The sequence below is a fragment of the Sporobolomyces koalae genome, assembly GCF_050403365.1.
Source record: "Sporobolomyces koalae JCM15063 DNA, S_koalae_JCM15063T_v1_ctg7, whole genome shotgun sequence".
In the NCBI taxonomy this organism is placed as follows: Eukaryota; Fungi; Basidiomycota; class Microbotryomycetes; order Sporidiobolales; family Sporidiobolaceae; genus Sporobolomyces; species Sporobolomyces koalae.
The window spans coordinates 145,513-165,236 of record NW_027481764.1 but is presented as its reverse complement, the minus strand read 5'-3'; the positions used below and the strand labels follow the sequence as shown (position 1 = coordinate 165,236).

Here is a 19,724-nt window from a genome sequence, read left to right as displayed (position 1 = left end):
GTGCACAAGCAGTTTCCTCCGGATCTGTTCCGGAGGATCAATCCTCTTCCCTTTCTTCTCAACTTGTTCCCTACTCAGACGCAAATCAAGACAAACAAGTCCAATGCAGGTCGTCTTGGCAATGTGTGTCTTCTCCGTCCTCTTCGGAGGTGTCGTAGCTGCATCCGCTCCGACCTCGAACAAGACTCCTCGCTGTGAGTGCCTCCTCTGTGTCGATTCGCTGCTCTACTGTTGATGCGATCTCAGTTTGTTTGAACCATTGACATAGCTCCGAAACATCGTCGTTACGTGTTCGATACCTGGACCCCGCACGAGCATGGCGGATTCACGCACGAGTACGGGTTCGAAAACCCTCTCGACAATTCAAAAGGCCACGGAACGAAATCATTCCTCGCATTCAATGTCGTTCCAGACCTCGACTCCAAGGGAACGTTCAAAGTTCAGAAGGAGAAAGAGAGGAAGAAGCGAGGAAGCGAACAAGATTCGGCACCGGACTTTGTGGTCAAAGATGGGTTCTTTGAGTTTGACGACTTCAAGGATCCTTTCGAGTGATGGAAAGCAAGCACATAGGGGAACGAGGGTGTTGAGATGAGCGCCGAAAGGGAGAATGAGGGTCCCCGCTTGAGTACTTTGAAACGGTCGAGCCTTTTCATGGGAATCGAGCCAAGTCGAACACACGTGAGACGCGTCACGAGGAGAAAGCGCGAGTTGGGATGACCGCGAAGGCGAGAAGCGAAAGCAAGCGTCGAACCCTATATTCGAGACAGCCAACCCTCTCTCGTTCGATAATCTCGGTACTTCCATCTCTCGCAGTCAAGCAGCAGCCGAGGGAATGGTGTGTTCCTTTCGAGACGTTTTTGGGGGAGGGTGTAACATTTACGTCAAAGGACCCACTACGACAACACAGACATGCCTCCGAGTGCGTTTAGAAGCGGAGGGAGGTGAAGAACTGTAACAAGACAACCAACAGAAGGTCAGTCACGTCGTCTAGCACCGTACGCATCGAGCGAGAAACGCCGTAGCGCGCGAGAGAAAGAGGAAGAATGCCGTACCCAGCGGTTCTTGCCGGTTTGGTAACGCTCCTCGAAGATCTTCTTGATCTGCTTCTTGGCATCCTCACGTCCGGAAACCTCCTTGAAGGTCTCAGGGGCGACAACACCCTTGAGCGACTCGAGCTCGAGGGCGTAACGGGTGGGGAGGAGGTGGTTGTAGTTGATCGACTGTCGACGGACAAGGTCGAAATTGGGTTGTTGAGGATGCGGTTTCGTTGGACAACGGGCATAGAGCGAGCCGCGGTAATGTGCAGGAGTAGAGGATTGTAGTAAAGTACGAAAGCGATCGAAATGGGGTTGTCGGGTGTTGCAGATATGGGATCGAAATGGTCAGCGGGTCGTCCTGCATGTACACACACACACTCGTCTGTAGACCAGAGCAGCACTCCCACAGGTCCCGGTCACTCCCTCCGGCCAACTGTCTCTTCGATATCTGAACTCCCTCTAACGTCCCCTGTATATTCGCATTCCCCAGTCTTTGGCCCGCTCGGATTCTCGCCGAGTTTCGCTCGCTTTCCCGATACTGCTCGTGTGCTGCCCTGGTTCTGCGATGGTGCGGTTACTGGTCCCCGGAACGGCGGATACTAACCTTGATGAAAGGCTTGACCTTGCTCCTCTTCTCGATCCTCTTCTTGCCCATGCCCTTGGTGACCTTGCGGGGGTACCTGTCAACACCAGCAACGATGGCGTGGGGGTAGGGACGCTCCTGAATCGCGGCGCAAGACAATTTTCCAATGTCAGCCCTCTCGGTCTCTCGCGCCAGACGCGCACTCATGTGATTAGTATGTTAGTCACCTTGGTTCCCTCGTCAGATTGACGGATGACGACGACCTTGCGGCCAGCGTAGCGACCCGAGAGAACGAGCGCGACCTTTCCGGGCTTGTAGATCTTGGGCATCTGTCACGGGTGGAACGGGGTGTGGCCGGCAGTGGATCGATCGAGCAGAGGTTTTGAGCGGGCGGTAGCGGGCACCGAGGCGAGGCGAGGGCGAGGAGCGGTCGCGAGGGAGGCGAGGAGGAAGAGGTTTTGAAAAAGGGTCGGACACGGTTCCAGGTCGAGGGCGATCGAGAGCAGGGCGAGGGCGGGTCTAGAGGTCAGCAGGGTACTGGCAGGGCACAGGCGGGCAGCGCTTACGGTGGCTTGGCTGAAGGAAACTACAACGCAGAAGACACCCAAGAGGGCGGGTTCGACTTGGGCAGATTTCCTTTCCCGCGCGCGCGCCGCAACCAAGCTGACCCGCTCCTTTTCGGCCCTCGGCCTCTCGTCAGCGAGCTGTAACTGCCTAGAGACTCAGTAGATCGTACAATACATGCTTAGTAGATATCTCGACTGCTATTACTCAGAGTCAGTTGCGAGCGAATCGCTTCTCCACCGCTCGCCTGGAATTCGTTCGGGCGCGCGAGACTCCCTCGTCCCTATCTCTCTCCTCGCCGGCGTCATCTCGACTACCATGCAGCGGCCGCCAACAGTCGACGTGGTCGACCGGATGGGCCTGCTAGCTTCGCCGCTGCCGTTGTTCTCGGCAGATCCGCAACAGGACCTCGACCTCCTGCGCACCCTGCGAGATGCAGTCCAGGCCGGCACTCACCCGCTCTTTCGAGTGCCGTCCAAACCACTCTCACTTCCACGACGCGAGCATCCGGTCGAGCCCGTGCCCGCTGTGGCCGAGGCTAAAGTCGAGGCGCAGGCTCCACCTCGAGAGGAATCTGCTGCTGTCGACCCACCGACTCGAGACACGCCCATCGCTATGGACACAGAAGTGTCAATCGAAACGCCTGCAGCTGCATCGCTGTCGTCAGCCCTCGAGAGCCACACTGAACCGCTACAATCGCACTCGGACTCGGACTCGGACTCTGATTCAGACTCGGACATCGAGATCGCAGCACAACTGATACGACCGCGCACCGCAAGAAACCCTCGACCAAGCGTGCCCGATCGCAAGCTGACTTCACCAATCCAGCAAGACGGGATGACCCCACCGGTACCGTCACGGCCGCACAGTACAGAGGTTCTCGTCCTCAGCAGTGACGACGAGGACGGTTCCGAACCGGATGTCATGGTCATCGAGGACTCTCAAACTGACGCCGTCGACAACGATTCTCAACCGGGTAAATTTGACGACGTCTCGCTCGACTCTCGACCTGGCTTCGATCCTTCGCAAAGTCATCCTCAGCCTGATTCTCTGCCGCATTCTAGCTCTGTGACGTTCGACTCTTCTGCTTCTCTTAATTCCGCCCCTCGACCTGCTACGCTTTCACACGACACCGACCACGACTCTGCAACTCTTCTCAACAAAGACTCTCTCACTTGCCACGACTCCGAACCCCTGGACCCTAACAGGTATCGCCCCGCTTCCAGTAGTACTGACCCTATTACCGACGCTCTCGACACGATTGCAAACCCCGCCCCAGAAAATCTCCAATCCGACTCCAAGCGCGAACAGCGACAGACCGAGGCGGATCTGGCTGCACGCCTTGCCCGAGAACGACAAGCTGCGAGCGCACCAACGAAGGGCATTAGCGCGCCTGCACCTGGACTGAAAGAAACTCGAGGTCAAAGGAAGGATCGCGAGGCTCGCGAGGTGGCAGCGAAGCGCGAGCAAGACAAGGCCGCACGCGATGCACAGGTTGCACAGGATACGCAGCTTGTGGCTGAGCAGGCAGAAAGTCGTCTCGATGCTCCTGTTGACAGTGATGAACCGGCTCGACCTAGAAGCGAGCCGGCCGAGCAGGAGCAACAGGGCGTGTCGAGTCACGTGGCTCTGCCTGCAACGACCTCGACGCTTGCGAGTGCATCCTCGCAACCCACTCTTGTTATCCGCGAGCAAGAGCCTCGAAGCGGTGAACAGCCTCCCTCGCGTCCACGTTCGCCGAGTCCCCGTGGTCAGCCTCTCCGTTTGTCCGGCCCGGTTCTACGTCGCTCGCCTCCAGCACATCAGCGACGTCGCTCACTGTCACCTCAGCGCCTTCACTACTGCGGGCCGCCTTTGCATCATCACCGTCGAGTGCCGACGTACCCTCGAGAAGTGGTACCTCCCTCCGCGGGTTATCGAGGCCGGTCTCCGGTACCTCGTTTCTCGCCACCTCCGCAGCGCACCCGATCTCCGACTCGAGCTCGATCACCTTTTCCTGAACATCCGCCAAGGCCGCCCCGTTCTCCTGTGCGCGCGCGTTCCCCGATCCGTGCCCGCTCTCGCTCTCCTGTACGCGCACGCTCTCGTTCTCCCTACCGCTCATTCTCTCCACCACGTCACGCATCGCGACGACCTAGCTTCGAATTGCGGGCCTTCGAGCCCAGAAGAGGTCGCTCTCCCTCCCCTCTCCGACATCTGCCCCCTGCAGGATCGCACAATGGCAGAATCGGCGTCTTTCCCCCTTCTCCAGACCTGAGACCCTTCGCACCACCTCCACCGTCAATCCGAGGCGAAACCTCGTATCTGCGAGACTATCCTGCGAGAGGACCTTCGGTATTTTCTCTTTCCTTGGCTTTCGAGAAGCACTCGTTCGATCTCGGATCGAACCCACTCACTTTCCAAATCACTAATTAGGCCTACATGATCCAGGGTCACCTCTCGACTCTCGACCGCCCTCCGCCTCGACGGCGATCCCCATCCCGGTCTCTTTCACCACCACGCCGAGAGTCATTCGTCCGCGCACCGCAGACTGCGTCACACTATCCAGCTGATGACAACCCATACCAGCAAATGCCACTTTCGCCTGTGCGAGGGTATCCGGGTTCCCGTCTTCCTTACCCGCCCGCTTTCAAGAGGTTCGTCGGATCGTCTGTCATTGCCGCGAGCGCGCTACTGATGTTGCTTTCATCTGTAGCTCTGCACCTGGAGCTCCTCCCGACACGTATCAGCTCTATGGCCGACCGCTGTCGCCTCCACGACATTACCGCGGCAGATCTGCGAGTCCTCCGCCGGCACTTCGTGACCTCGCTCGCCGCGGGCCAAGTCCGGTTCCGCGCTCTCATGTCCAAGCTGACAGGCACCTCGCTGCAATCTCGCGAGATCGAGCATATCCGCCGCCACGTAAGTGGTGTCAATCCCCCCCTCTGTCGCCGCTTCGAGGAGGACTGAGCGTCAACGGTGCAGTAATGTCTCGGTTCGAGCCTGGTCCACTCGGCAATCACGCTCCTTATCGCGACCTCGAACGGCCGCCTGCACATGGCGATCATTTTGCGCCGACGAGCTATCACCGATCAGAGGTGTGTTACCAACATGGAGCCTATTCGCCCCCGCCGCCGCTACGACCACCACCGCCACCTCGCGCACTCTCACCGCCACCGCCTGCGCTGCGACGATCCTACGATCGAAACGGGCCGCCGCCGCCGCGGTTCGAAGCGCGTCAAGGGCCGTCGCGTGCAGGCGGCCATCCAGTCCCGCGCCGCAACTGACTCGACTCTTGTATCACTGTATTGAGTACGTTATCTTTGCATTGCAACTTGCAACTCGCAACCGTTTTCCAAATTTTAGTGTGCGAGAATCGAGAAGGTCGAGAGGCGCGAGAATCGAGAGCCAATCAGCGAGTCTACAATTTGTCATCGGACGCCGTGACAAATTTCCCGGTGCTGGACCATTCGTATCCGCGACGGTCTCTCTTCACCCTTTCTACCCTCTTTCAATCTTTGCCGGCTGTCTATATCTATTCAAGGTGAGCATACTGCCATCTGGTCGTCCGGATTGCAAGGTTGCAGGGTCTGGCATCGCGTGCGGGCCTTCCTTCCCCACTCTCCGTCTATCTCGTCCGCCGCACGCGTGTTCTACCACTGCCCGAGTCCTTCGTCCCACGCGCTGACTCGTTCGTTCAATCTGTACATTCCAGTCGTCTAGCATGTCGTTCTCTTCCTCTTTCTTGCGCTCGACTCCCCGCCTTGCCGCGAGGACCGCGTTCGCTTCGTCGTCTCGCCACACTCTCCGTCGCACCTACGCCACCGGCGCTCAAGGCTCTTCCGGGTCGTCGAACGGACTCTTGTACGGACTCCTCGGAGTCGGTGCGATCGGTGGCGGAGCGTATTACTTTACGCAACGCAACCCGACTGCAGACGAGGACCCTCGCACGATCCACGATGCCGCTTCTCCTAAAGAAGTCGACTACCAAAAAGTGTACAACGCCATCGCCGAGATTCTCGATGACGAGAAGTACGATGGTCAGTCAATTGCGCTTACTCGGATTTGAATCGTCCTGTATACTGATGGCCTCTGAACTTTCGTCCAGATGGTTCGTACGGTCCTGTGATTGTTCGTCTTGCATGGCACTGCTCGGGCACGTACGATGCCCAATCGAATTCGGGAGGATCGAACGGAGCCACGATGCGATTCGCACCGGAAGCGAACCACGGAGCGAACGCCGGACTCGAAAAGGCTCGTGAGCGCCTCGAGCTCGTCAAGGCCAAGTTCCCCGAGATCACCTACTCGGACTTGTGGACCCTCGCTGGAGTCGTCGCCGTGCAAGAGCTCGGAGGTCCGTACGTCGAGTGGAGGGCGGGCAGGAAGGACGGAAACGTCGAACACTGTACCCCCGATGGTCGTCTCCCGGATGGAGACAAGGGTGCCGATCACATCCGCAAGATCTTTTACCGCATGGGTTTCAACGATGAGGAGATTGTAGCCCTCTCGGGTGCCCACGCTCTTGGCGTGAGTCTCTTCGTTTTTCCCGACAAACCCTACCGCGATTCGAGATGACTAATGCGTTCACTCGTATTCTCTTTCGAAACAGCGTTGCCACACTGACCGATCGGGCTTCGATGGTCCTTGGTCTTACTCGCCGATCACGTTCTCGAACGAGTACTACCGCCTCTTGTTTGACGAGAAGTGGCAAGAGCGCAAGTGGAAGGGTCCTCCTCAATTCGAGAACAAGGACAACAAGTCTCTCATGATGGTATGCTACCTCCTCGCTAGGATCCATCGTATACTTGCTTGCTTGACTGACACTGTCGCTTTCCTTTTTGTCTTGCACAGCTCCGAACTGATATGGCCCTCACGACCGACAAGGCTTTCAAGCCGACCGCTCAATTGTACGCCAAGGACGAGAACAAGTTCTTTGCCGATTTCGCAAAGGTCTTCTCCAAGTGCGTTGGCCTCCACACGTCCTTCTCTTTCTCCTGCTTATCCATCATATTGACCTTTGTGCGTTTCGCGCGTCATTGCAGGCTCATCCACCTCGGAGTCCCTCAATCTCAACTCTCGGAACCCGTGTCGCTCAAGAAGCTTGAAGACCAACAAACCCAGTAAAAACCCAACCCCAAAGTATCCTAGATATCTATGTATAGAAAGGGTTCACTCAGGGTCCTCGGGAGTCGTTCTTTCGAAAGGTGGAAAGCTTCACGTGTCTTTTAGTTTACTTTGTTTTCGAGTCTGTGCTTTTTCCTTTTTCTCCGGTAGTCCCCCTGCATGAGCATCTGAAAAGCTCCACCTTTTTCTTGCGACCGGGTGCGCGTTCGAGTCTGGAATAGGGAGACTCGGGAAAGCGCTACTTTTGTGGTCCACGAAACTCGATTGCGCAAGGCTGCAAGGATCGCGCATTACTTGCGAGATGATGTGTAAGGAAAAGACAAGTATTTAGGAATTTCGCGCCTTTCCAAGACAGTACAAGAACGCCTGGTAGACGAGGCTGGGACATCCCATAGAAGAAACGAAGAAGAGATGAGAGATATAGCGAAAAGAGCGCGAGAGAGGAGAAAAGGAGACGATGAGGAACGAGGTAAATCATATGGTATTCGAGAACGAGTCAAGGGTCGGGAAGAGAGCGGGATGGTATACCAAGATTGCGGCAGTGAGAGGGGTGATGGGGTAGAACAAGCAAGAGTCGATGATGGAAAAATGGGAAAAAAGTAGGGCAAGTGCTTGCTCAACAACTCGAGTACTCGTCGGGACAATCCGACTCATCGAGACATTCCGACTCATCGGGACAACACGACCCGTGGATATCGGAGGACTCTTCGCACCCACAACCGTAAGGGTGACCGGTTTCGTCGATCATGTCGAAGAATCCAGAATCGTCGTATTCGTCTTCTTCGTCGTATGCTGCTTCGGATGAGCCTTCCGACGACGGGGAAGAAACATCATATGTAACCAAGACAGGACGTTCGATCAACTCCAACAGTGCATCGAGCTCGACCCAATTCTTGTCGGCCAACGCGAATCGACGGTGTTTGTTCGAGACAATGTGCTGCGATCACACAAGATTTTGTTTGAGCTGCGTGACCCAGAAAAGAGACACGGGAGAAAAAGAGAAAAGACCCACCGTCTTGAAATCTTCATACTTGACTCGACAGTTCTCGCAGTATCCAGGTTTCTTGGGTTCTTCTCGAGCCCTGACGAGTTTCTTGAGTTGACCCGAATCGACACTGACACTCCTCTTGACCGCCTTCTCCTTTTTCGAACCTGCTCCTCCTCCTCCTCCGGCGAGCGCGACCGAAACGGTTCGACCGGCCAACACTGCCAATCGTTTGTCGACGACCGCACCCTTGCCCGTTCCCGGTTGCATCGCCGCTCCCGATCGGGTCGAGGTCCCCGTGTTCGAAGTGATGATCTGTGAATTGCCCGAAGCCGCAATGTACGAATCGCGACGTCGGATCCCTCCTGGAGCGGCATGCTTGGTCGTTTCTTGCGCTTGTGCGTCTTGCGTTTGTTGCTCTTGCAGGGCAGTACCCGCTCGTGGGACGTTTTGGAGCGAGATTGCGCGACGCAGATTCGGTGCACCGACCGCGCGAGCTGCGGTTGTCGAGAACCCAGCCATGAGTTGCGTCTTGAGGTTCGTCAAGGCCTTCTCTTTCTCGAGCCAGGTCTCGTCGCGCGTCATCTGAACAGAAGGGTTCTCGAGCGCAGATTGAGGTTTGACCTGCGTCGCTCCTCCTGCGCCACCTGGTGCGTACAAGCGGGGACCAGGATCTCCTTCCGGTTTGAAGAATCCACTTCTACCTTCGATTCCCCCGTACAGGACGGGCCAGGTCGGGTCTTCGTGCTTCGAACGCGGTTTGTCGTACTCTTGGATCACGATCGGTCGATGTTCGCCAGTCGAGTCCTCCACGAGGATGTAGTATTTGTGCGCCGGGAAGTAGTGCATGTCGGACCGAGGCACGAACGGATCACGTTCACGTGTGCCATACAGTTGTTCGTCGCGCAGAAGCGAAGGGAGCGACTGATCGCGTTGGAGAGAAGCGTCAACCTTGTTTGGCGAGCGCGAGTTGATTCGGTTCAGAATCAGGTTCAATTCTATCCATTTCGGACGACGCCATTCATCAGCTATGAATATGGGAGAAAAGCTCGGACTGGAGAGAACGTACTGTCGAGGTGCCAGATCTTCAACTTGAAGTCGACTGCTTTCGATAGGATATCTTGCGAATCGATGAACGGGTTCTTGTCGAGGTCGCCAGCATGGCTGTTTTGGAGCGAGAAAGGGAAGAAAGATCAGAGTTGCGCCAGGAACGCGAAAGGATGCGAAAGAGTATTCGTACGGGCGGAGATTCTGTCCGGACAAGAGCGCGTACGATCTCGGGCTTCGAGCTTTCTTCGTTTTCGAGGTCGAGTCCAATTGTGCCCCCGCTGCGCGTGCACCCGAAGGTGCGGGAGCATCGACGTTCTCCTTGTTCGACTGTGCCGGGACCGCGCGACATGTGACGACATGGGTCACCTTCTTGCTAAAGAACTGGTCGACCGACTATGTTCGAGACGCAGATACAGACAAGTTTGCGTCAGTCTGAGTTGAAGACAACGGCTCGGTCAGAGGCACCTGGACGTACCGCTCCGAGTTTCTTGACCTGGCTGCCGAGGTGGGCCTTGGTCGGTTCGTCGAGCGCGTCAAAGTAGAACGTGAAGGACGGAAATGCCTTCTTGTACTTTGCTCTCCACGTGGCGGATTCCTGTGCGAGTTTCTCCTGACGCTCGACGCGTTCGTGCTTCTTGAACCTCTTCTTGGCGGCTTCAGCGGTCGTCGTGCCCAAAGAAGGCTGCGGGTTTGCGTGAGCTGCATCGCCGAGCGGGACTCTGGGCTTCTTTGCGAGTCGTTCGGATCGGGCAGAGGGAGCCGGTGCGTGATCAAGGTCGGGCGAGTTGGTCGTGAGGGTCAGGTCGAGGATTTCCGTCACGGTACGCTTCTTCGAGTTGCGGCCGATTGTGGCAGTCGTCGTCGTCGCCGTCGTGACGGCTGCGGGAGCGAGAGCGGTACCATCGTGGGCCTGGGTGCCACAGAACCTGTCGAGGAAGAGGGATTCTTGCAAGAAGACAGGCGCGTCGGGTCGATCTGTCCCGCCTTTGAGCGCGCGACTGCCCGTGCGAACCGAGTGCCGACGTTGGTTGTTCCCGATCGTCGCCAGTTGCGAGTGCCGACCGGGAGGTTCAGGAGTGGTGGCCATGACCGCGAGAGGACGAGCGAGTTCAGCACGAGAGACGTCTCGCGCGAATAGCCAACCAAGGGACTCGCTCAGGCGCGACTGAATCGAAGAGGCACCAGGTGGAGAGGGCAGTGGCAAGCGTGAGGCTGAACGAGGGCTGTTGCGGCTAGCGAATGTTTTGCAAGCGATCGACGCCGGACGCGCGCGCGTGTCTCGAGTTTCGCTTTTTGGCGTTGTTTACCGCTTACACTCACTCTCTCCCTAGGCGATTCCAACCTCGTCACTCTGTTCGTCTATGCCACAGACGCGTCAGACACGCTCAAGTATCTTGTAAACTGCGCGTATAGACCGTTCTAACTCTCGCGAATGATCTCCTTGAGCTCGTGCTCTTGATCTCGCGCAGCTCACAAGGAATTCGCTTAGAGTTATTACGCGAATTTGCAGAGATTATACCAACAGCACTGCCTTGTGTCCGAGTTTGCCCGCTTTGAGAACGACCAGTCCTCCCGGTAACACGTCTGATTCTTCGAGCTTGCGTTGGTGATGTTTCGCCGCGACTTTGGTACCATTGATCTGCAGCGTGCCTGCTTCGATCGACTTTCTTGCTTGAGCTGAAGGGAAGCTCGAGAGTCAGTTGAGCCCTGTGCGGACGTAGACGAGAGAGGGAAACCTGAGGATTTACTCTTTGAAGCAAACAATCCACTCTCGATCGCAATCTTTTCGACGTTGCTGCCCAGGAACTCCGACTTGTCGAGTCGAACAAAGATACTCGGGATGGTCGCATGTTCAGTCGCGTCGAGCGCTCGGATCAGCTTGTCGTCAACGACCGACTGCAATGATGTTGCAGGCGTGTAGAACAGTCGAGTTGCGGCCAGCGCTTGCTCGAGTCCTTCGGCTGATGATATTGTCCTCATGTCAGTAGTATTCGATGAATGATGTATGCTCTAGCTTACATCCATGTATCAGTTCCGTCGCTTCGGCAGCGAGCACCTTCTGAGCGATCCGGGCTTTCGGTTGCACCTGCATCGAGTCTCTCCAAGTCAGTCTGTATGTATACAGCTTGATGATTTGCGCAACGGCTGACCTTGTGGTCCTGCATGATTCCGTCAAGTTCGACGACGCGAATGAACGTGAAGATCTTGAGGTATTTTTCCACTTCTTCGTCTGTCGTTCGCAAGAAGAACTGATGACAGCTCCTTGCGGAATCAGTGCTACACTCTGATGACCTGAGAGAAACACGTCGACTTGCCTGATACAGGTCGAAAGGCGAAGTCATTCTAGGGTCGAGCCAGATCGCGTTGCCGGCACTCTTGCCAAATTTCTCACCACTCGCGGTCGTCAGCAGCGGGAACGTGACTCCGAACGCAGGGTCGTCTTGTTCCGGCGCTGCACTCTTTGGATCCGTTTCCGTAATCGGACGCGCAGGGTCATGTTCGAGCTCGTCAAGTTTCGATCTTCGGATCATGTCGATCCCGCTGACAATGTTGCCAAGCTGGTCCGATCCTCCCAGCTGAATCGTACATCCGTGCAGGCGGTGCAACGTCAAAAAATCGTACGCTTGGAGCAACTGGTACGAGAATTCGGTGAACGAAATGCCTGAACTCGAATCCAATCTCGACTTGACACTGGATCGGGGACAGGGATTCAGTTCTATAGATACAGTACTTTTGCAGAGTATCTGTACGTACCTTTCGCGGGAGAGCATCGTCGAGACTCGAGCCATCTTGCCGACCTTGCTCAAAAAATCGAGCAAGGACATGTTTCCGATCCAGTTCAAATTGTTCTCGACCCGGATCGAACCTTGTACTGGTGTGTCGGGAGCTGTAGTCAATGCAGGTCCAGTCGTTCTCCGTTTTGTGCGCGACTGAGCAAACGTGACCCCTCGGTCGAGGAACGTGGTCAATTGGCTCGTGATGCCATCGATGTTGGATGCGAGCGTTTCGGGTGACAGTGCATTCCGTTCTGTCGATCGTCCCGAGGGATCTCCTATCGCTCCAGTCGCTCCTCCTATCTGAGCGATCGGAGGAAATCTTGGTTCTCAGCTCGCGGCGCTTGCGGCTCCTCTTACTTTTGGTTCTCGTGACTGACCAGAGAGATTGCGTTGTGCCCTGCTAACCGGAAATGTAGCAATCCGATCAGAGCGAGGAGATTGCCGACATGGAGGGACCTCGCGGACGGGTCGACGCCCAGGTACACGGTGGTCGGCTGGTCAAGGTGCTTCTTTGCTGCGCGACTGCTCGAGAGATGTCCATCATCCTCAGTGAGCGATCGAGACCTAGAACTGGGTGCAGGTGGATGGAGAAAGTTGACCTTGTTACGTCTTGGAGGAGACCACGCGCCGAGAGCTCGTCTAGAACGTTCCGCCGCCGAGAGCTCGTTGAGAAGAGTCTCGTTGTAGCCGGGCCCTGTGTAGACCTTGTCAGCGCCGGACAAAACGGGATGCGCAACATGTCGCTCAGAGTAGATGTCAAAAAGAAGATCAACCTCTGTTCTGTTTCTCTAGATCTCCGCCTTTGTGCAGCTCTCGGACGCGCGCAGAGCAAGAGCACTGATGATGATGCTATTTGTGTGGATCCGACCAAGCAGTCAGCGTATGTACGCAACACCGTTGCCAACCAGTCCTCCCGACTCGCTGCGGATCATCCAACTAAAATTGATTAGATATGCTTATATATGACGGAATGTCTAATATCAGTATGTTGCGAGATTCTTCATTGCTCTGTCCCAGGCAAGCCCGTGTACGTCTATGAAGTGTGTAGTGAGCGAGATGTTCTGCCTTGCGAGCCCGCAGCATGATGCGCGCTAGCCGGTTGAGAATTGCCGCGGCAATTCTGCATTGTGAGAGATCCTTACCGGATTTTTCCTATCTCGAGACTCACGATCAATCGATCTCTTCGCCTCGAATCTCGCCTCGCGTATCCTGCATCGATCTATCCGTGCCAGTTCAGATTTGAGCACATTTGCCCTCGCAACACATTGGTCGCCAACTGTGCAGACTGCTGCGACTTGCTACAGATCGACTTGGCTCTCTTCGATCCGCGTCAGGGCTTCAAGTAGCGCTTCCTCAGTCCGCTCGTACACGGTGAGGTACCTGACACATCGCCAGGAGCACTCGTGAGTCAATAGCGCGTACTCAGCTCTGGAGCAAGTTTTCCCCCCTGACGACATTCTGATGCGGGATTGCTCGCTGCGACGACAGCCTTCCTACGAGCCGCTATGCCTTCACACCACGGTCCGGATCCGCTCGAGATTGCCCTCGAGTCGAGTGACCTCGTCCTGCGCGGCTTCACTGGCGACGAATTCGATCCAGCCGTTCTGAACGGCGAAGTCGTCCTCAACCTGACGCATGCGACCGACCTCAAAGAAGTGTCGTATGTCCTGTCTCGCATGTCTGCTTCTTGATACTCGAATTAAAGACTCCCCTCGCATGCCGCAGGCTCGTCTTTACCGGAACTGCCAAAGTCAATTGGCGCGACACCTCGACGCACCACCATGACCACCCGCTCTTCTTCCACGATTTCAATTTCTTGAACCCTTCGAGTCACGCGGTCCCGCACCAGAGCAAGAAAGAGCACCACCACGTGCACACGCTCAAACCGGGACGCCATGTGTTCCCCTTCTCGCTACACGTACCTGGCTCGCTCCCCGCGAGTCTCCGCACCTACTCGGGCAGCGGCGTGATCGAGTACAAACTAAAAGCGCGCGCCGAACGACCGGGAATCACTCAACAGGACTGGAAAGCGCGCAGGATTGTTCGCGTCGCGCGAGGTTTCGGAGTCGATGCGGTCGAGTACAATCAGACTCTCGAAATCGGTTCGTTCTCATCTGTCATTCCTCGACGGCCAGTCCGTACGAGCACATCTGACGCCATATCGACATCATGGCGCGACAACAGAAAATACTTGGCCCGGAAAAGTCATGTACTCGTTCACGATGCCGCACAAGGCATTCGCTGCGGGAGACACGATCCCGGTTGCCGTCAAGTTCTCGCCACTCGCGAAGGGCGTCCGCATCGTATCGCTCGTGACTACCATCCGTGAACATACGCAAGTCCCCTCAGGCATTATCGGTCTCACAGAGGTTCTTCATGAGCTGATCTCTTCATGTTGTTTGATCATTCAGGACTGTCTACTCGAAAAGTTCGTCGCACTCGGAAGCACGCGATGCGACCGTCGTCAAATACAACTTTGTGTCAGACGGACCAGCCTCGACCGCAAACGCTGCCGAAACGAACGCAGGTAATCCTCCTGCCCGCATCGAATCAGCTGCCTCGATGCGGTCACTCGGAGGATTTCACTCGCCGGGCATGATGACCCCGACGACCCCGGCTTTCGGTTCGCCATTCCATGGCGGTGCGATGACTCCACTCGACAGTCCCGGTCGCAGTGCAGCCAACTCGAGGGGGAGCAGTCCCGGATTTCCGTTCAATCGACGACCGACAGGACAAGGTCGCTTCCAGATTGGAGCGGACGACGAGAGCGAGGACGAGGAGGAACAGCAGACGCCGCAGCCAGCAGCGGAAGAACCCGAGGAAGACGACGGTCAAGACACCGAGGTCGATGTTGTGGTTGACGTACAGGTCCCGATCTGGACCGCCCCGACGCACACGGTACACCCAGTCTTTGTCAATCACAAGATCAAGTGGAGCGCGTTCATCAAGTGAGCTGTTCGCGACATGCTCCCAGTGGCACGGTCAATACTGACCTCTCTATTCAGGAATCCTGACGGTCACGTCTCCGAGCTCCGCTGTGCCCTGCCCATCCACATACTCGCTTCGATCCTGTCGGAGGAAGCGCGACTCGCATCGCAGGGGTCTCGCAACCTGCTTTTCGGAGAATCTGGAGTGCTTGCACGCTCAGATGTGCCGCAAGTCGATCTACCCTCGTACCAGGACCACGTTATGGATCGCGTCGCCAATGCCGATACGGCATCGTACTTCTCGCTCGCGTCTGGGTTCACACCGACACCATGGAGCACGCGCACGACTCCGACGACGACTCCGGGCGTTTCACCACCAGCTTCGCGCGCACCCTCGCGGCCTGCCTCGCCTGAGCGTCGCTCGAGTCACAGTCACGGCTTTGGAGGACTCCACGGCTTCCACGCCTTGTCGGCGATCAATCGGCACCCCGAGCGAGAACGGGACCGAGAGGGCGCTTCGCGACGCAGTTCGGGAGCGGCCACGCCCATTAGTCCCGCGCCGGCCACGCCGCCAGCGGAGCAGTCGGAACATCCAGAGGATCACCGCAACTGGATTGACAGTGAACTGCTGAGCACGCTCGCCCTGAGCGATCACGCGTCGCCGCCCAATTCGAACCCTTCTTCGCGACCTGGCAGTCGACCGTCGTCGCGTCCATCCTCGCGACCTTCATCCCGACCTGGATCGCGCGCGGCGAGTCCAGAACGCGCACCTGCAACCTCTGCCTCGGCAGCGTCGCAGGCGATGCCCATGTCTCCTGGTCCGTCGTCCCAGCAGCAGCACCACCATTTCCCAGACCCGCCGCCGCTGTCGCGTTCCAACACTTCGAGCAGTTTCTTCAACCTGCACCTGCCGAAACCGCTCCGACCGCTCACGGCGTTCTCGCGCTCGAACTCGCGCACGGATGTACGCGATCACTTTGCCGGCGATTCGTCGTCCTCGCGCCGTGGCTCGATGGCCAACGTTCATCATGCAAGTCATGACCGTCACGCGCACTTTGACGAGCACCAGCCTTCGCCGTCTGCACTCTCGAACGCGCTCGCTGCGCACGCCGCACGTAGCGATTCGTTCAGCGGTCCGAGTGGTGGATCGAGGCGAGAGAGTCGGCCAAACTTGAATCTCGACAATTTGTCGAGCACGATCACGCACACGGCCATGTCGAACTCGCCTTCGCATCCCGGTTCTTCGGTCACTTCTCCACTCTCGTCTTCCCCCGCGCCGACGTCGCACTTGTCTCACCCTCAGCAACTTGCGAGTACGCACCTGTCGACGACTCCCGGCTCGAATTCGGCCATGCCGAGCCCGTCGCCTAGGTTGGGCGACGAGAACGTCGACTTCCTGTCGCAGGTACCTTCGTACGATGTCGCTGCAAGAGGATTCCTTGGAGGCGGAGTCGTGCCGATCAGTCAAGGACTGCCCAACTACGACGACGTGATGGTGGATGAAGAACCGCGCGCTGGCGCGGCGCCCACGTCGACCTCGACGGAAGAGCGGTAACGATGTTGTTCCGCGCGGGTGCTCGCTTCTCCAGCTTGCTACTCTTGGCTCCCTCCTCTTCCTGCTTCTCGCCCTACCGTATAACTTGATTAGTCCATCCCCATAGATCTCGCTCCTCTCCTATATTTTAGCTTACTCCTCGCTAGCATCCCTACATAGACTGTACTTGTCTTCTGTTATAATGTCCCATTCAGCATCTCGTAGAAACGCTTCGAGCGAGAACGCGATTGTATGACTCTTTTCGAAGTGCGCGCGCGAGAGGGCGAATGATTAGAGTTGATTCAGAGGTTTCCTCGCCTACAGCCTTACCACGACAAGCATGGCATCTCCGTTTCCGGCTACACCTGAAGCTAGCAATGACCGCAAGATCCGTTCTGGGGTCGAACTGATCGACTTCAGGAAGGAACGATCCGACGGCAAGATGTCAGTCCATCTAATCTCTTTCTCTCTCGCACGAATTCCGCATCGCTGATCAAAGGGTTGGTGCATTGTACAGTCTGCCCAAGGATGGAGAGAGGAACGTGTTGATCACGAGTGCTCTCCCGTATGTCAACAACCAACCTCACTTGGGTCAGTCTAGCTTCGCCTTTCTCTCAGATGTTCCCCCGCTCATACATACGAATCGACAGGTAACATTATTGGATCGACCCTCTCGGCCGACGTCTTTGCTCGTTACGCTCGTCAGCGCAACCAACGCGTTCTCTACGTGAGCAGGGCTTGCATCTCCCTTTACTCTTTGACCAACTGACCTCGTTCGTATTCTCTAGATTTGTGGTACTGACGAGTATGGAACGACTACCGAAGTCATGGCCGCGAAGGAAGGGCTTGGACCGAAAGAACTCTGTGACAAATGTACGTCTCTCTTCTCGTCCCTACCCCGGTTAGCTTTAGCTGATCCAAGACGTATCGTTTTCCTGGACTTGGTTGTAGATCACAAACTGCATGCCGACTCTTACAAATGGTTCGAGATTGGGTTCGACCATTTTGGCCGTACCTCGACCGAGAAGCAAACCGAGTCAGTCCCCAACTTGCTTCTTCCTCATCGGAGAGTTGGATGAACTGAATCGTGCAACTCTTTTGACACAGAATCTGCCAAGACATCTTCTTGAAACTGTACCAGAACGGATGGCTCGAGCAACACGAGAACCAACAATTGTACTGTGACAAGGACAAGCGATTCTTGGCCGATCGATACGTCGAAGGTACTTGCCCTAAATGCCACTACGATGTAAGTATTCAGGTCCTCCGCCTTCTCCTTCGACATCTTTGACGATTCTCAACTGTTTCTTTTTCGCGACTACCCAGGGCGCAAGGGGTGATCAATGCGAACACTGTTCCGTCACGTACGAGTCACCGCTCGAACTCGTGAGCCCTCGTTGCTCGGCATGCGGTGCGACCCCGAACGCACGTACGACCGCGCACTTGCACATCAAACTCGCCGAACTGCAACCTCAGATCGAACAGTTTGTCGAACGATCGAGTTCGACCGGAACATGGTCGTCGAACGGCAAAGCGTTCACGGACGGATGGTTGAAAGGAGGGTTGCAATCGAGGGGTATGACGAGGGATCTCGAGTGGGGTGTCAGGTTACCGAAAGAGTTGGGAGAAAAGTGGGAGAACAAGGTCATGTATGTCTGGGTGAGTGATCGTTCCCTTTTTGCCAGTTCAAAATCCTAGTCGATCCTAGCGGCAACTGATTTTCCCACTCGTACCTGGTGCTTGCGACCCAGTTTGATGCGCCGATAGGATACCCTTCAATCACGGCCAACTACACCGACGACTGGAAGATGTGGTGGAGGAACCCGGAGAACGTCACCCTATACCAGTTCATGGGCAAGGTCAGCCTTTTCCTGATTCAGCCCCTTCGCTCGTGTTCTCTGCTGATACGGATCCTCTTGCGCAGGATAATGGTAAATAACGATCAGCGCTCAGTTCTCAAGAATGTTTCGGCTCATGTGTCTTGATGTGCAGTTCCGTTCCACACCGTGCTCTTCCCCGGATACCTCCTCGGATCGGGAGACAACTGGACCATGCTCAATTCGATCTCGACGACCGGTAAGACTCTGCTGAACCGCTGTTTACCTTAGGAAGCTCAACTAATTTGCGACTCTCCCTTCCAGACTACCTCCAGTACGAAGGCACCAAGTTCTCGAAATCGAAGAACGTCGGAGTTTTCGGTCAGAACGCCCGAGAGACCGGTGTCCCGCCTTCGGTCTGGCGATACTACTTGTTGCAGAACCGCCCTGAATCGAGCGATTCCGAGTTCACCTGGGACGACTTTGTCGCCAAGTCGAATGCCGAACTACTCAACAACCTCGGCAACTTTGTCAACCGCATGATCAAGTTTGTCAACGCCAAGTACGACAGCGTCCTGCCCGACCCCAAGAACGGCGAGTTTGACTACTCGGCGGGCACCCCGTACCCATTCTCGGAACAGGATCAAGCATTCGTCGACGAAATCAACCAGCTTCTCGCGACCTTCAACGATCACATGGAACACCAGAAGATCCGAGCTGGACTTGCCACGGTCCTGCACATCTCGGGTCGAGGCAACCAGTTCATCCAGGACAACCGTGTCGACAATGCTCTCCTCGCTTCGAACCCGGCCCGATGTGCCGAGATTGTCCTCTTGACGATCAACTTGATCTACGTACTCGCTTCGGTCGTGCACCCGTTCATGCCTTCAACGTCCGACTCGATCATTCACCAACTCGACGCGATCCCTCGTTCGATTCCCGACACGTTCTCGGTCGACTTGTTCCCGGGACACAAGATTGGAACCGCGCAACACTTGTTCACGCGTATTGACCCCAAGATGGTACCCGTGTGGAGGGCGCAGTTTGGAGGTGCGGCCGCTACCAAGGCAGTCGAGGGTGAACCGAAACTGTCGAGGAAAGCTCAGGACAAGGCTCGCAAAGCCGCACAGAAAGCGGTCGAGGAAGCCAAGGCGAAATTGCCCAAAACCGAGGAACAGATCGTGTTGGAGGAACAGATCAAGGTGCAAGGTGAAAAGGTTCGACGCGTCAAGACGGGTAACGCTCAGGAAGGAGACGGATCGATCGAGGACGAGGTCAGTCATTTGAAGGCGCTCAAGGAGGAAATGAAACTGCTCGAGGACCAACTCCTTGGCGTGGCACTCTAAG

The 19,724-nt window shown here is 56.3% G+C and overlaps 8 protein-coding genes across 8 annotated transcripts; 5 read left to right on the top strand and 3 right to left on the bottom strand.

Moving 5' to 3' along the window:
- Positions 1-103: 103 nt before the first annotated feature.
- On the top strand, positions 104-552 carry JCM15063_004082 (uncharacterized protein; the record flags this gene model as incomplete). The annotated part of the gene is made up of 2 exons (XM_076677126.1): positions 104-194; positions 269-552. The coding sequence occupies 2 exons, from the start codon at positions 104-106 to the stop codon at positions 550-552; spliced, it is 375 nt and encodes a 124-aa protein (XP_076535645.1).
- A 373-nt stretch (positions 553-925) lies between these two features.
- JCM15063_004081 (uncharacterized protein) lies at positions 926-1,949 on the bottom strand (the record flags this gene model as incomplete). The annotated part of the gene is made up of 4 exons (XM_076677125.1): positions 926-949; positions 1,053-1,220; positions 1,642-1,758; positions 1,848-1,949. The coding sequence occupies 4 exons, from the start codon at positions 1,947-1,949 to the stop codon at positions 926-928; spliced, it is 411 nt and encodes a 136-aa protein (XP_076535644.1).
- A 553-nt stretch (positions 1,950-2,502) lies between these two features.
- Positions 2,503-5,450, top strand: JCM15063_004080 (uncharacterized protein; the record flags this gene model as incomplete). Its single annotated transcript, XM_076677124.1, has 3 exons — positions 2,503-4,518; positions 4,600-4,820; positions 4,880-5,450. 3 exons carry the CDS (start codon positions 2,503-2,505, stop codon positions 5,448-5,450), a joined length of 2,808 nt encoding a protein of 935 aa, XP_076535643.1.
- Positions 5,451-5,887: 437 nt separating this feature from the next.
- JCM15063_004079 (peroxidase) lies at positions 5,888-7,287 on the top strand (the record flags this gene model as incomplete). The annotated part of the gene is made up of 5 exons (XM_076677123.1): positions 5,888-6,203; positions 6,272-6,690; positions 6,773-6,934; positions 7,015-7,124; positions 7,206-7,287. 5 exons carry the CDS (start codon positions 5,888-5,890, stop codon positions 7,285-7,287), a joined length of 1,089 nt encoding a protein of 362 aa, XP_076535642.1.
- A 616-nt stretch (positions 7,288-7,903) lies between these two features.
- On the bottom strand, positions 7,904-10,409 carry DBF4 (protein serine/threonine kinase activating protein DBF4; the record flags this gene model as incomplete). The annotated part of the gene is made up of 5 exons (XM_076677122.1): positions 7,904-8,224; positions 8,300-9,270; positions 9,342-9,436; positions 9,513-9,715; positions 9,798-10,409. 5 exons carry the CDS (start codon positions 10,407-10,409, stop codon positions 7,904-7,906), a joined length of 2,202 nt encoding a protein of 733 aa, XP_076535641.1.
- A 426-nt stretch (positions 10,410-10,835) lies between these two features.
- MSY1 (tyrosine--tRNA ligase MSY1) lies at positions 10,836-12,838 on the bottom strand (the record flags this gene model as incomplete). The annotated part of the gene is made up of 8 exons (XM_076677121.1): positions 10,836-10,999; positions 11,071-11,283; positions 11,342-11,408; positions 11,473-11,571; positions 11,638-12,013; positions 12,077-12,399; positions 12,477-12,621; positions 12,699-12,838. The coding sequence occupies 8 exons, from the start codon at positions 12,836-12,838 to the stop codon at positions 10,836-10,838; spliced, it is 1,527 nt and encodes a 508-aa protein (XP_076535640.1).
- Positions 12,839-13,604: 766 nt separating this feature from the next.
- Positions 13,605-16,581, top strand: JCM15063_004076 (arrestin family protein; the record flags this gene model as incomplete). The annotated part of the gene is made up of 5 exons (XM_076677120.1): positions 13,605-13,759; positions 13,825-14,201; positions 14,284-14,434; positions 14,511-15,047; positions 15,105-16,581. The coding sequence occupies 5 exons, from the start codon at positions 13,605-13,607 to the stop codon at positions 16,579-16,581; spliced, it is 2,697 nt and encodes an 898-aa protein (XP_076535639.1).
- A 319-nt stretch (positions 16,582-16,900) lies between these two features.
- On the top strand, positions 16,901-19,723 carry MES1 (methionine--tRNA ligase MES1; the record flags this gene model as incomplete). The annotated part of the gene is made up of 11 exons (XM_076677119.1): positions 16,901-17,004; positions 17,078-17,151; positions 17,211-17,287; positions 17,349-17,433; positions 17,512-17,596; positions 17,668-17,809; positions 17,887-18,219; positions 18,312-18,419; positions 18,485-18,491; positions 18,553-18,636; positions 18,702-19,723. The coding sequence occupies 11 exons, from the start codon at positions 16,901-16,903 to the stop codon at positions 19,721-19,723; spliced, it is 2,121 nt and encodes a 706-aa protein (XP_076535638.1).
- Position 19,724: the final 1 nt, after the last annotated feature.